Below are 13,124 nucleotides of genomic sequence, written 5' to 3'. Positions count from 1 at the left end.
TTTAATCCCAGCACTTTGGAGGCAGAGGTGGGAGGATCACTGTGAGTTTGAGGCCAGCCTGAGAAAATGGAGTGAATTCCAGGTCAGCCTGGGCTAGAGTGAGACCCTACCTTGAAAAATAAACAAACAAACAAACAAACAACAACAAAAAAAGAAGCTTTGCTTATAGTGCTATAATAAGATAGGACAAGTCTATGCCCTGAAAACAACAACAAAACCAAGTTTTACACTGAAAACATTCTCCTCTTTATTTATACTGTGGCTGTGTGCGGTGCGTCCCTCCAGATCTCCTTTCTTCTTTTCCAGGCAGAGTCTCACTTTAGCCCAGGCTAACTTGGGAGCTCATTCTGTACCCCAGGTTAGCCTTGATCTCATGGTGGTCATCTAACCTCATTCTGGCATTAGAGACATGAAACACCACAGCAAAAACCTCCCTGATACTCTTGCTTCCACCTATACGGATTCTGGGGACCTGAAGGATTTTCTAAGTCTCAATGGTTCAGTATCAGATGAATCTAGCCTGAAGTCACCAACAGGTTATAGGCACAAGATGAGATAAAGAGTGACAAATTAGCAGTACTTCTCAGTAGATATGAGTAATTTAAAAATAATTAAGGCTTTACTGCTAGAACCTTTAGCATATAAGCCTAATACCCCCAGAATATGGTAACTAATCTTAATGTCTTTGCTTTATTTTTAGAAATTAATTTATTTGTTATTTTGTGTGCGTGTGTGTGTGTGTGTGTGCGCACGTGTGTGCATGTGTGTTGTACGGCAAGGTGTCTCACTGTAGCCCAGGCTGACCTGGAACTCACTCTGTAGTCCCAGGCTGGCCTCAAACTCTCAGTGATTCTTCTACCTCTGGCTCCCAAGTGATGAAATTAAAGGTGTACCACCATGCCTAGCTTATTTTTAGAATTTCATAAAACAAAATAAACATAAAGCTACTTTCTAGAAATTGGCTTGCTGTAGGAACTGTGGTTCTGACTTACCAGAGGTGAGAATGAAGGAGGGATGGAATGATACAGGTCAAAAAACAGCTGCAGAGTTGAAGAATCTAAGAATGCTAGGATGAAAAAACAAACAAAACAGATAGAATATCTCTTTATTACGTCTGCGTGGTGCTACTGACATTTTTCTGGCATTAGGCATTAGGAACCATATTCTGTTTATTCCAAAAAGAATGTTCATTTTCTCAGAAGTGAAGGCTTTTCTTTTCCTTTTTTAAAAAAAGTATTAATTTTAGTTCCTCTATGATCCTCTATTCACCTGGGACCTTTGAACAATATTAACACCTCTCTCCATAGCAAGAACTTAACATTTTGTTTTTAGTATCAAAAATACAGACATAAACTCAAGTTTGTTTGATTTTTTTTTTTTTTTTTTTTTGAGATAGGGTCTCACAATGTATTCTAGGCTGGTCTGCAACTTGCTATGTAACTGAGGCTGGCCTCGAACATGGACCTTCCTGTATCAGCCTTCCATGTGCTAGGATTCTAGGTACTGCTCACCTTACCAGGTTTTACTGATTACTTTTGTTTTGCTTTTGCAGTGCTGAGAATTGAGCCCAGGGCCTTTAAGCAAGTCTCCTACCCCTGAGCTCCATCTCAGGCCTTGTTTTTAGAGAGAACAGAATGTCTAGGCAGCTAATTTAAGAAGGTAAAATACACTTATTAGTCAGGAATTATGAATTCTCTCATGTTGGGGGAATCGACAAGATCCCTCCATAAGTTCTTTCTATATTATGAAAATATTGTAAGAAATTCAAGTTTTCTCTCAATCTAAGTAATAAATCACAGGGGGCTCTCTGAATCATCATACAGACACAAGTCAGCAGGGGTAAGTGGTGTGAACTGTTACCTGATCTCCAGCTAGTGGGGATCTGTACTGTACATAGGTCATCTGAGGACTCATCAGTAGACGTGCCGATGAAATCGAAGTTCAGGCAGTTATGGGTGAGTTTGAGTAGCTGCATGAGCAAGCCATGCTGACTCTCATCATTCAAGTTCAGATTCTTTCCTGAGGCCTAGAAAAATTGCCATACAGTAAGCTCTAACCATTCTCTCCCCAGCTTGTGCAGACTTATGAATGTGCTGCTAAGCCAGAAAAGGAGGGCTGTAAGCCAGTACAGTAAAATAATGCTGTTTTCCCCCTCCACAAATATTCTGTACTTCTATTATTTTAACAGTACTATAAAAACATGTACTCTTCCTTTTTAGTATTAACACATAATAGAAAACCATAAAGCTAGTATTTAAAAGAACCCCCCTTTAAGCCCTTATTCTTGATATGTAGACTAATGGCCAGAGGTAATTCTGAAGCAATATGAGGATGTGGCATTTGCATATAAGAGCTCAGTAAGTTCTAGGCAGGACTTAGATAAAACTTGGAGTTCAGAGGAAGTTTTACAACATGGCCTGCCTTCTTTCCTTTCTCTTTTTAACACTATCACCTCCACACCTAAATTTTTCTAATCAGAATTAAAATAGCATCAACCCTGAATTTCCTATTTTTATCTGCAGTGTACCTATAGACTACAGCTGAATAATGGTCCGTCCAATTGAGGCTATAGCCTCCAAGGATCTATCTACCAGACGTCTCAGTTATTAGCTGGCTAAAAATTTCTGATAGGCTCGGATTTGATCCTTAGTTTTCTCAAAAGCATCCCCTCAGGGTACCACAGCTTTGCCAGCCAGCTTGACCAACCAGAGAAACTTTTAAAAATTGGGAAAAATATTAAGTGAGTAAAAGATGACTATCATTAATGGGGACAACAGAAAAGAATACAAGTTTGCTTCTGAAACTAAAATTGGGAAACACAAGAAAGTGAGAACAAAATCACAAAAGTGAAGAAGCAACAACAAGATCATCGGGGGTCAATTCCATCCGGCTTTCCACAGGGATGGCCATCAAACACTGACAAACTCACAGGACACCTAGGATTCATTCATATTCACATTCTCTGTTTTTGGAAACAGGCATGTGTCCCCACTCTAAGCCTTACTTTTCTTCCTTTCTTTTGTGTGAAATTGGGGATTGGACCAGAATCTCATGCATACCAGGCAATCACCCTACTAACTTAAGAGATCTCCCAGCCTGACTTTTTCTTTCTTTTTCCTGTTCTGTTCTGTTCCTTCCTTCCTTCCTTCCTTTCTTTCCTTTTCTTTCTTTTTGATTAGTTCAATGCTATCAACAAATGAAATGAAAACCAACTCTACCTTAAAACAGGTAATTTCCTTATGTGATACTGTTTACCCCTTCAGCTTATTACATCTAAATGGATGTTAAACAATCTAAGACCTACTCTTTCTCACAGATGTTGCTTGTTTATTTGCTGCTTTTAACTCAGCAGGGGACAGACGAGTCACCTAGTTTTGTACAACAATGTGGTCTGAACTTGCTTTCAGAACACATAAGAATCAAAACACTGTAAGACTAACATGTTTTCATTCCATATGGAGACGTTTTATGTGGCTGTAAAACAAACAGAAAAACCCTAGCAAATTCTGAACTTTGTGACAAACTAGATTTCTTTAAGATAGGAACAAGGGATAAGTGTTCATTTACTGCTCTTACCTAGAGTAACAGCTATGACCCAGGGAAAACATAACCCTTTCTCTAAGCAGTGGTCAGTGGGTCTACACGTCTAGAAGTGTGAGCTGACGTGGCACAAGGCCTCACCATTTCACCCTTGAACAGGAACTGAGAAGCACTACACAATTTACAAACATACCTGTTTGAGTAAATTGCAGGAAAGTGTGAAGATATCAAATAGTGATGAATCTCGGAAAGAAGAGGCTATTTTTCTATGTTTGGTTAAAGGATGGGTGGTGTCTGCCTGTGTAGAAAAAGAATGGGCCAATGCAAGTTTTAGAAACAACTGCACAATAAAGAATTCATGTAGACTTCAAATAAACCAGAAGGGCTTCTAATAATACAACATAAATAAAAATAGTTTCTAAATCTTATTGTTAAATCAGATCTAGTGAGATGTGGAGGATAGGAAGTTACTTAGCTTCAAAACCAGACAAAGCAGCAAGGCATAATTTTTGGCAAGTGAGCTACTCAGGGACAAAATCACTACAGAATTTTGAAAGTAGTCATTAACAGTCATGAACTTTAAATAAATGATAATGGACTGCAATCTTAGTTTAGTCTCAATCCTATTTCAGCATACAGTGTATGCACCATGCAAGTGGGAACTTAGACCGTTCTATGGGTTTCTTCCTCACCCCTCTGATCTTGCTTTTCCAGCTGCTATAAATTGTATGCTTCTATTTTTAACACATAGTAGGTACTCAATAAGTGGAATTTCAAGGTAGTTCAGGATATTTTTCACATAAACACTGAAAACTTAACTCTAGTTATGGATCATTCATTCAAGAGGAACTCATTTTGTTTCAGTCATATTAAAGAGTAATATAGCAAGCCTTAATGTCACTTCTAAATTCAAATAGCAATGGTAACAGAACTATACTTTCTGATTTGAATGTGACAACCAGTAAATAATGGAAAGTTAAAGTTATTCATAAGTTCAAAATATTCAAATTCTAGCTTCCATATCACCATGTTACCTATGTTTTAGACAATAATGGCATTGCTAGATTACGGTGGAGGGGATCTTGAAGGGGAAGGCGGAGAGTTGTGGGAAGGAATTATGATCATAGTATATTGTCTATATGGAAGTTGTGAATAAAAAGTTAAAGACACTGCTAGATTTTACATATATACACACAATATAATGTAAATATTACCATATATAGTTTGTTGTGCATGTCATAGTAAAAATACACATTAAGTACATCAGACATATTTTCATCAACTTATGATTGCATCTAAGGCCTTGTATATAGTAGGTAGGCACTCTACCACTAACCTAGTTGCTGAGCCTAATATTTTCATCATTTTCTTAAGTAAAAGTCTGAAAAAAATTTTTATACTAACATTCATGTATTTGGGAAGGACGAACTTTAAAGGAGAGAACCATGAAGCCCACAGTCTATATACTTACTTAATGTATGCTCTTCTTATTGTGAAGGCAGTGGTTAAAGAGTAAGTTGTTTAAGAGTCCAGGCTTTACTATAAGACCCTCTGGGCTCAAATCCAGACACTACTGCTAACCAACTGTGATACTGTAGCAAAAGCACTGTGCTTCAATTTCCTCACCCAGAGACTGGCACAACTACAATACCTACCTCACAGGTCTATTGAGAATAAATCAACTAATGTTCACCACAATGTAGAATGGTGGCTGGCCCATTACAATCACACAGAAGTCTAAGCTATTCATATTTTGATAATTACTGATCACAACAGGGATTGCACATAACAGATACTGCAACATGGACTCCAACTTTTAACAGGCCATAAGCCAATGCATGAAGAGTATCAACTTACAGTTAAAAATTCTCAGGGTTAATGAGCTGTCTGCATGATTATGAGCAACAGCAACGATAATGCTAATGGAATTAATAGCTTAATTTAAGTGTGAGATGTCACAGCTAGTATTAATATTGGCCTATTTCATAATTATAAAACTTTAGTTGAATATAAAATTAAAAAAAAAAATCAAAGAATAGCCAGAACAATAGGAAAAAAGAAAAAAAAGTCACTGTGTTTTCTTCTGTAGTATTTTCTGACATCAAACACTATTTAAAATAATTACTGGTATTTAATACAATATTTTATTCTGAAAAAACTACCAGAAAAATCTTTAGTAGAGCATGTGGGGCTGATTTTTATTTATTACTATATTTTTGAGGCAGGAACTTTAGCCCAGGCTGGCCTTAAGCTACCTATTTGGCTGAAGATGACTTTGAACTTCTGATCCTCTGGCCATTGTCTCCTGAGTACTATGACTACAGCAGTGTACCAGTGTGACCAGTTTATGTTGCTGGGATGGAACCCAGGGACTGGTACATGCTAGGCAGCCTATCAACTGAGCTACATCCCTAGCTCTGGGAAGTGATTTTTTAAATGACGATCATAGACATGAACATATTTAGCCCTAGAAATGATGCTAGTTCTCCTTTTATGACAGCTGTTTTAGATTTATTCTCTTTTACTAAAGTAAGGCAATAGTCTTTCTTTTCTTTCCTCCCTTTCTCCTTCCTTCCTTGTCTTTTGTCTCTCTCCCCACTCTTTTTTCTTCTTTCCAGAGTACCACTACTGAGCCCAGGCCAGCCTCAAATTCAGAGCAATCCTCTTGCCTCAGGTTCAAGAATGCTGCAATTACATGGCCACCATCATGGCCAGGAAGTTTCACTGTGGCTTTGGCTCATTCTAAAATGAACATTAATACCAATAAGGAAAATGGATATGGGAGGATGGAACGCTTTGGGAGAGCTCACTCCGAAAAAGACTAGGAGGACAAGGGAGGTAGCTGCGCTTACAGAAGAAAACACAATGGACCTAGTTTGTTTCACAAGGGCATTAATCACTTACCGCAAAAGCACACAACTGCCAAAAAAGATCATCCCACACATAGCAGAAAGCACCAAGACTAAGAAAAAAATGTGTCACTTACTTCAATGAGGAAGGCTGTAGCACTTACTTGATTAATTTCATTGGTCAGCTGAGATAAAATTGTGACACCAATGATGCAGTATTCAACACTGTCCTGGGAAGAGAAATATACAGGAAGAAGGGTTGGCATGCGTCTGGTCTTGCATGTGGAATGCACTCATACCACTAACTGACACAGTCTTGTGTCACCAATAAAACTGCCCAGAGAAAGCAGCAAAAATCGTAGTTTAAGCCTGAAGCCTGCAGGGCATAAAAACAACCTCCTCAGAGAAGACTGCTATCATTGATCCAACTAAAACACAAAACTTTTAATTCTGAAGTTTTCATAAGCATTACAGCATTATTAAAAAATAAACCTCAGCCGGGTGTGGTGGCACATGCCTTTAATCCCAGCACTTGGGAGGCAGAGGTAGGAGGATCACCGTGAGTTCAAGGCCACCCTGAGACACCATAGTGAATTCCTGGTCAGCCTGGAGTAAGACCCTACTTCAAAAAACCAAAACAAACAAACAAAAAACAAACCTGCAAAACATGTCTTTGTATGATAAATGGGTAACAATTTGCAATAACACTCTTTATAACAACAAGAAAAAGCTGGAAGATCTGAGAAAAATGTATATAAAGCAGTAAATTAACACATTAAAAAACCTGCCAAGTCTAATTCATAACTCTATGCTATCAGTAATTGTTACCTATTAAGCTAGGAAAATACAACGCATAGCTTCCAGGGCTGACATGTCAGGAAGTAAGTAAGTGCAAAGTTACAAAGAAGTTACTCATTAGGAAGGAATGAGACACACACGCACGCACGCACTCACACACAGAACATGAGAATGAATGAATGGGTGTACCAGGGCCTCTTGCCACTATAAATGCACTCCAGATGCATACATCATTTTGTGTATCTAGCTTTATATGGGAACTGGGGACTTAAACTTGGGTTGATCCCAGGCCAACAGGATTTGTAAGCAAGCACCTTTAACTGTTGAGCCATTTCCCCAGCCCTATGTGTAATCTTTTTGAAGAGTATTTAGAAATACTTTTTTTTTTTTTTTGAGTAGGTTCCGCTCTAGTCCAAACTGATATGGAATTCACTGGATAGCAATTCTCCTACCTCTGCTTCCCAGCTGCTGGGATTAAAAACGTGCACCACCACACCTGGATTGAAAATATATTTGAAAGACAAAAATGTATCTATCCTTATGCTGAATAATTCCAAGTCCCAGCACTTGGGAGGCAGAGATAGGAGGATTGCCATGAATTCAAGGACAGCCTGAAACTACATAGCGAATTCCAGGTTAGTGTGGGCTAGAGTAAGAACACCTACCTCACAAATCAAAAACAACAAAAAGCATTTGAAATGTGTCAAGATACACAAAGAAAAATTTTTAAATGCAAAAATATAGATGTAATTTGATGTAAATACACAGATAAGCAGCAAGTCTGTTTCTGTTGCTTTCCCATTCCTAACACCAAGCACACACTGTACCTGTAAAAACCTTGTGACATCAGTGATGGCATTTCTGAAGACATAGTCGTCCTTCTGGCAGTCAAACCAGCCCAGTTTTGTGATTCTAGCGTATAACTGAATAAGTGCTTGTGTCACGAAAGTAGCCAACTTCGGCCGTGTAGCAAGGTAGTTGAGTACATAGTTCCCTATGAAATCAAAACAGCTAACATGGTAAGAAAGCTCTGCCACAGAAAGGCCCACATCCTTAAATATGCAAAATAACCAGGAACCGGTGACTCTATTTTATCTCTTGATTTTTGAGGAAGGCCCTCACAACAGTCTGAGCAGGTCTTGACCTCCTGGCGGTCCTCCCTCTCCAACCTCCTAAGTGGTAGATCAAAGGTGTGCCCACCATGCCCAGCTTAGAAACGGTAAATGTGGACTTCACTCACTCTCTTTTCATGCCACCGAGAAATGAGACCTCAGATTAAGATTACTGTTATTATTACGTTCACAGTACTGGGGAGTGAACCTGTGAATGGTAGACAGGTGCTCTACCACTGAGCCAAATTTTTCTTTTTCTGGTTTTTCGAGGTGGGGTCTCACTCTGGTCCAGGCTGACTTGGAATTAACTATGTAGCCTCAGGGTGGCCCTGAACTCACGGCAATCCTCCTACCTCTGCCTCCCAAATGCTGGGATTAAAGGCATGTGCCAGCCACCACGCCTAGCCATTGAGCCAAATTTTCATATCCAAATGAAGATTGTTAGCTTCTGAATTCAGCATTTTATGCCGTCACAATGAAGAATCTACCCCCACTGGATCAAAACAACAAGAACTATGCAGAATTAAAAGTCATGAAGAAAGTCCCCCCCCCCCCCGAGTTATTAGTGACATTAAATGAAGGGCTGGAGAGATGGCTTAGTGGTTTAGGTGCTTGCCTATAAAGCTAAGGACCCAGGTTCAATTCTCCAGGTCCCACATAAGCCAGATGTACATGGTAGTGCATGCACCTGGAGTTTGTTTGCAGTGATCAGAGGTCCTGGTGTGCCCATTCTCACTCTCTGCCCCCTCTGTCTCTAATAAATAAATAAAAATGAATCTTTGAAAAAGAAGTGAATGAGGCTGGGAGTAGTGGAGTATGCCTATAATCCTTGCATGTGTAAGGCTCAGACAGGATTGTGAGTTCAAGGGCAGCCCTGGCTGCATAGTAAGACCTTGTATCAAAAACAAACAAAACCTCCAAAATTGAATGAAAAAAAAAAATCTCAACCGCAAAAGGGATGACTCAAGGGTTCATTTAGAAATCAGTGATCCTGGATATTCTGTATGCTTAACACTTGCAGTATAAACAACAGAACCGAGAATTCTGTACTTACGAATATCTATTCGTTGTTCCAATGGCAGGGGGTTGTTTGTGCGTGACACAAGCTTGGTAAGGCATGTAGCTGCTAGTAACTGGGAGTAAGATGACTGTGAAAAGAAGGAGAAAAGGGACTGAAAATTGTATTGGATAAGTCAGTCACAAAAATTATCTAAAGTTAATCTTTTAAAAAGTTAATTTTCCATGAAACTAAGTCCTAAAGACATCCATTTTTGTTAGCATTATTACATGATACAACCATATACAAAATCCTTAGAATTAAGGAAAAGGGTGGGCATAGTGGTACACGCCTTTAATAACAGCAAAAAAAAAAAAAAAGGTTAAAGGTAACTTTTATTCAGTATAGTTGCACATGACTTGGAATGAGTAGTATAGGAGATGCTAAATTACTCTAACCATAGATCACGTTAATGTCTTTACACCTAATTCTAAGCCTTGCCAGGCCATGAAGTCAGCACAGAGATCAGAAAGGACCATCATTATTTTCAGCATTTCACTAATTCTGCTTTCTTCTAGCTCTTCAACTGTTAGCGAGGAACTTGAGTAGCAATTCAGAGGCTACATATAAATTCCAGAGTCAAAACAACCAACCAAACAACAAACAAAACCAGAGCTGAGCTGGGCATGGTGGCGCACGCCTTTAGCTCCATCACTTGGCATGCAGAAGTAGAAGTATCGCTGTGAGTTCGAGGCCACCCTGAGACTAAACAGTGAATTCCAGGTCCGCCTGGGCTAGAGTGAGACCCTACCTCGAAAACAAACACACCCCACAGAGCTAGTTGTGCATCTTCCACAGGACAGATGCAACGGACCAATCTTCAATCTTTGACATGACTGTAGTCTTCAGATCTTTATTTATTTATTTTGAGATAAGGTCTCGTCTAGCCCAGCCTGACCTGGAATTCACTATGGAGTCTCAGGGTGGCCTCGAACTCACAGTAATCCTCCTACCTCTGCCTCCCGAGTGCTGGGATTAATGGCGTGCGCAACCACGCCTGGCAATCTTCAGATATTTAGTGAAGTCTCTTCAGCTTCAAAAGAATGATTTATTTTATTTATTTGCAAGCAGAGAGAGAAGAGAGAAGAGAGACAGATGGAGAGAGAATGGCATACCAGCCACTGCAAATGAACTCTAGAGGTATGTGCCCATGTGCATCTGGCTTATGTGGGCCCTGGGGAATTGAACCTGGGCCCTTTGGTTTGGCAAGCAAATGCCTCAACCGCTAAGCCATCTCTCCAGCCCAAAAGAATGATTTTAACCAATCATAACTTGTTCTGTTTACTGCAGAAGCATTTTGACAATGCTAGTGTTAGAAAATAAAAAAGTCATTTATAATTCTACTTTCAACAAGTTAGCTCTTTATTGTTTTTACATTTTTATATTTTCTGTCAGTATCAAAGAAAGTAAGCTATTATTTTGGTTTTTCTGAGACAGGGGTATCACTCTGTAGCCCAGGCTAGCCTGGCACTCATGCCAAGGCTGGCTTCAAATTCATGGCAATCTTCCTTCAACTTCCAAAGTGACACAATTATAAGCAAGAGCTACTATGCTTGGCTCCTAGAAGGTAAACTTTTTTGAACAATTTCTTCAGGGATACATTGTTGTTTAAGATACAGTATTACACCATTATTTCTATTGCCACTTATTCCATGCTGATAGTAATTATCACTAATACTTTTACTTTTTGTTGTCTAAGATCTGCCCTCTTACCTGTGAAACATGTCTAGAGTTGCTCTAGCATTAGAAAGCTTAAGATTACACCTGACTGTCCCTTTGCTTAGAAGATTAGTGCTATGTAGTTTACCTGGGATTCTTGATGTTTTTATGCTACCTTGGCAAAAATGTTACTAAGGCCTCCAATCTTGCCATACTAGAATTTTATCAATTTATGTCTCATCAGAAATATTATTTCATCACTGCAATGCCACTGTTTAAGGTGAAAGGGATTCTAATTATAAAATCTAAACTTTCTGGCTGGTTGTGGTTGTGCATGCCTGCAATTCCAACACTTGGGAAGTTGAGGTAGGAGTGTTAAGAGTTCAAGGTAAGTCTTGGCTGCATACTGAGTTCGAGGGTAGCCTGGGCCTTGTCTCAGAAAACCAATAAAACATGTAGCCCCTTCCTAGAACAGCTCACTTATACACAGCCCTCCTTACCTTCTGTCCAGGATAGGAGGTGGCACTTAAATATAAAAATAGAGGAATAAATCTCAGAAATGTGATGTAAGACGAAAAATAACAGGACAGAAATAAGTGTATAAAGAGACCTTCCTGATGAGGCTAAGGCCCTTTCTTATCAATATCTGGCAGGGGCACCTTTACGTCTACCCAAGCTCAGAAGCAGTGTCCTTTCCCCTAAGCCTCGCCCCTCCAGGACCTGGTGCTCTTACGTACACTTCCTCTCTCGAGGAGCAGCTGGCACTTGCTCAGGCAGTCAGGGCTGTTGGTGAATTCTACCAAGGCCTTCTCTGCCTGCAGTCGAGTGGTTGTGTCTGTTGTTTCATATAGCTGTTTGCACAGATTCTCTAGTTGGGCCAGGCTCTGGAAAAGAAAAGTTAAGAAACAAGTTAGTCCAGGCTGCTATCTACCCAAGGCACCATGCTCAAAATTACTGGAATAAGAAGAAAACTCAACTTGACAAAGAGAATTCTCATTAGAAGCTGGGGAGCCATTAGTAGTTCTTTTTATTTGATACTTCAAAGGATGAAATGACAGAATGTTTAAAGTATACTTTTTATGACAAGCAACCACAAATAATATACTTTTCCTTGTAAATAAACACCTCCTAAGCGCCCTAAAGACTTTCAAATAAAAATACAAAATTTAGTTTGCCATCAGTTGTGAAAGCATGACAACTAGAGGAACTGTTGCTAAAATTAAGCACATAAAATACAAATTAAGTGCACCGCAGATCATTAGGTAGTATTATTAAGTATTTTCCTTTTGGGCAAGGTTAACACAGCACCTGAGAAACAGCTGGGACAACGTTTGAGAATACAGTACGCACCTTCCTCCCTAGGTCCCGCATGTCTAAGTGCAGCACTCTTCTGATGTACTTTAAACTCTTGCTTTGCTTCCAAATTTAAAACGGAAGGGTCAAAATAAATTCAACCCTAGCATCTGCTCACCCAAAGATAAGACAAGGGAAACGCCCCCAAACAAACCCTTCTCTCCAAATCTTGAACCAGTTCCAAGGAGGCAGGAAGGGTATGGGTGTGCGCTCCAGTCACAACCTGAAGAGTGCAAACAAGTCCACTTCCACTCACATGGAGTTCATGGTGAAGAGGATGGTAAATACCTGTTAGCCTTTAAGTGAGTGGTTTGGACTTTAAGAAGAAATCTGAGCACATTTTCAATAGTAGTAAGCAAGATTTAGTTGTTCAAGTAGCTTGAGGGATCTTACTATTATGAGTAGCCACTCTGACAAGAACAACAACAATAATAATTAAACTAGCTGTGGAAAATGCCTTACAACTATTACACAGCCTGCCTGCCCAAGGCTTTCTTTCTTTTTCTTTTTTTCTTCATTATGCTGTGACTGTAAATCACAGCTTTTCCACTAAGAAGGAAAGCCCCTAGGGTAGTAGGATTCATATTTTATTCAACCTGATTAATAAATCCCAAACATTTAGCAAAAGGAAACCAAGGGAAGTACCAGTGTCACTTCAGAGAATCTCTCAGAGTAAAGCACTGTCTTTCACCTTTCAAAAGAAAATACACAAAAATATTTTGTGACAACAATTAGACTTAGGCTTGGTTCCCTCTG

General features: G+C 39.4%; 1 protein-coding gene across 2 annotated transcripts in view; it reads right to left on the bottom strand.

The window, feature by feature from the left end:
• Positions 1-12,401, bottom strand: part of Xpo7 (exportin 7) — a 45,868-nt gene extending 33,467 nt beyond the window's left edge. Inside the window, exons 1-8 of one of the 2 annotated variants that reach the window (XM_045130995.1) lie at positions 12,366-12,401; positions 11,753-11,899; positions 9,354-9,447; positions 8,015-8,181; positions 6,527-6,619; positions 3,734-3,838; positions 1,861-2,026; positions 993-1,066 (exon numbers count right to left, since the gene is read on the bottom strand). In XM_045130995.1, the coding sequence (XP_044986930.1) occupies positions 993-1,066; positions 1,861-2,026; positions 3,734-3,838; positions 6,527-6,619; positions 8,015-8,181; positions 9,354-9,447; positions 11,753-11,899; positions 12,366-12,386 (867 nt within the window). In that variant the 5' untranslated portion in view covers positions 12,387-12,401. The remainder of the gene's footprint in view (positions 1-992; positions 1,067-1,860; positions 2,027-3,733; positions 3,839-6,526; positions 6,620-8,014; positions 8,182-9,353; positions 9,448-11,752; positions 11,900-12,365) is intronic. The other variant, XM_045130996.1, reaches the window with a different exon arrangement.
• Positions 12,402-13,124: the final 723 nt, after the last annotated feature.

Source organism: Jaculus jaculus, chromosome 12, assembly GCF_020740685.1.
Source record: "Jaculus jaculus isolate mJacJac1 chromosome 12, mJacJac1.mat.Y.cur, whole genome shotgun sequence".
In the NCBI taxonomy this organism is placed as follows: domain Eukaryota; kingdom Metazoa; phylum Chordata; class Mammalia; order Rodentia; family Dipodidae; genus Jaculus; species Jaculus jaculus.
This window is presented reverse-complemented; position numbering and strand designations above follow the sequence as displayed.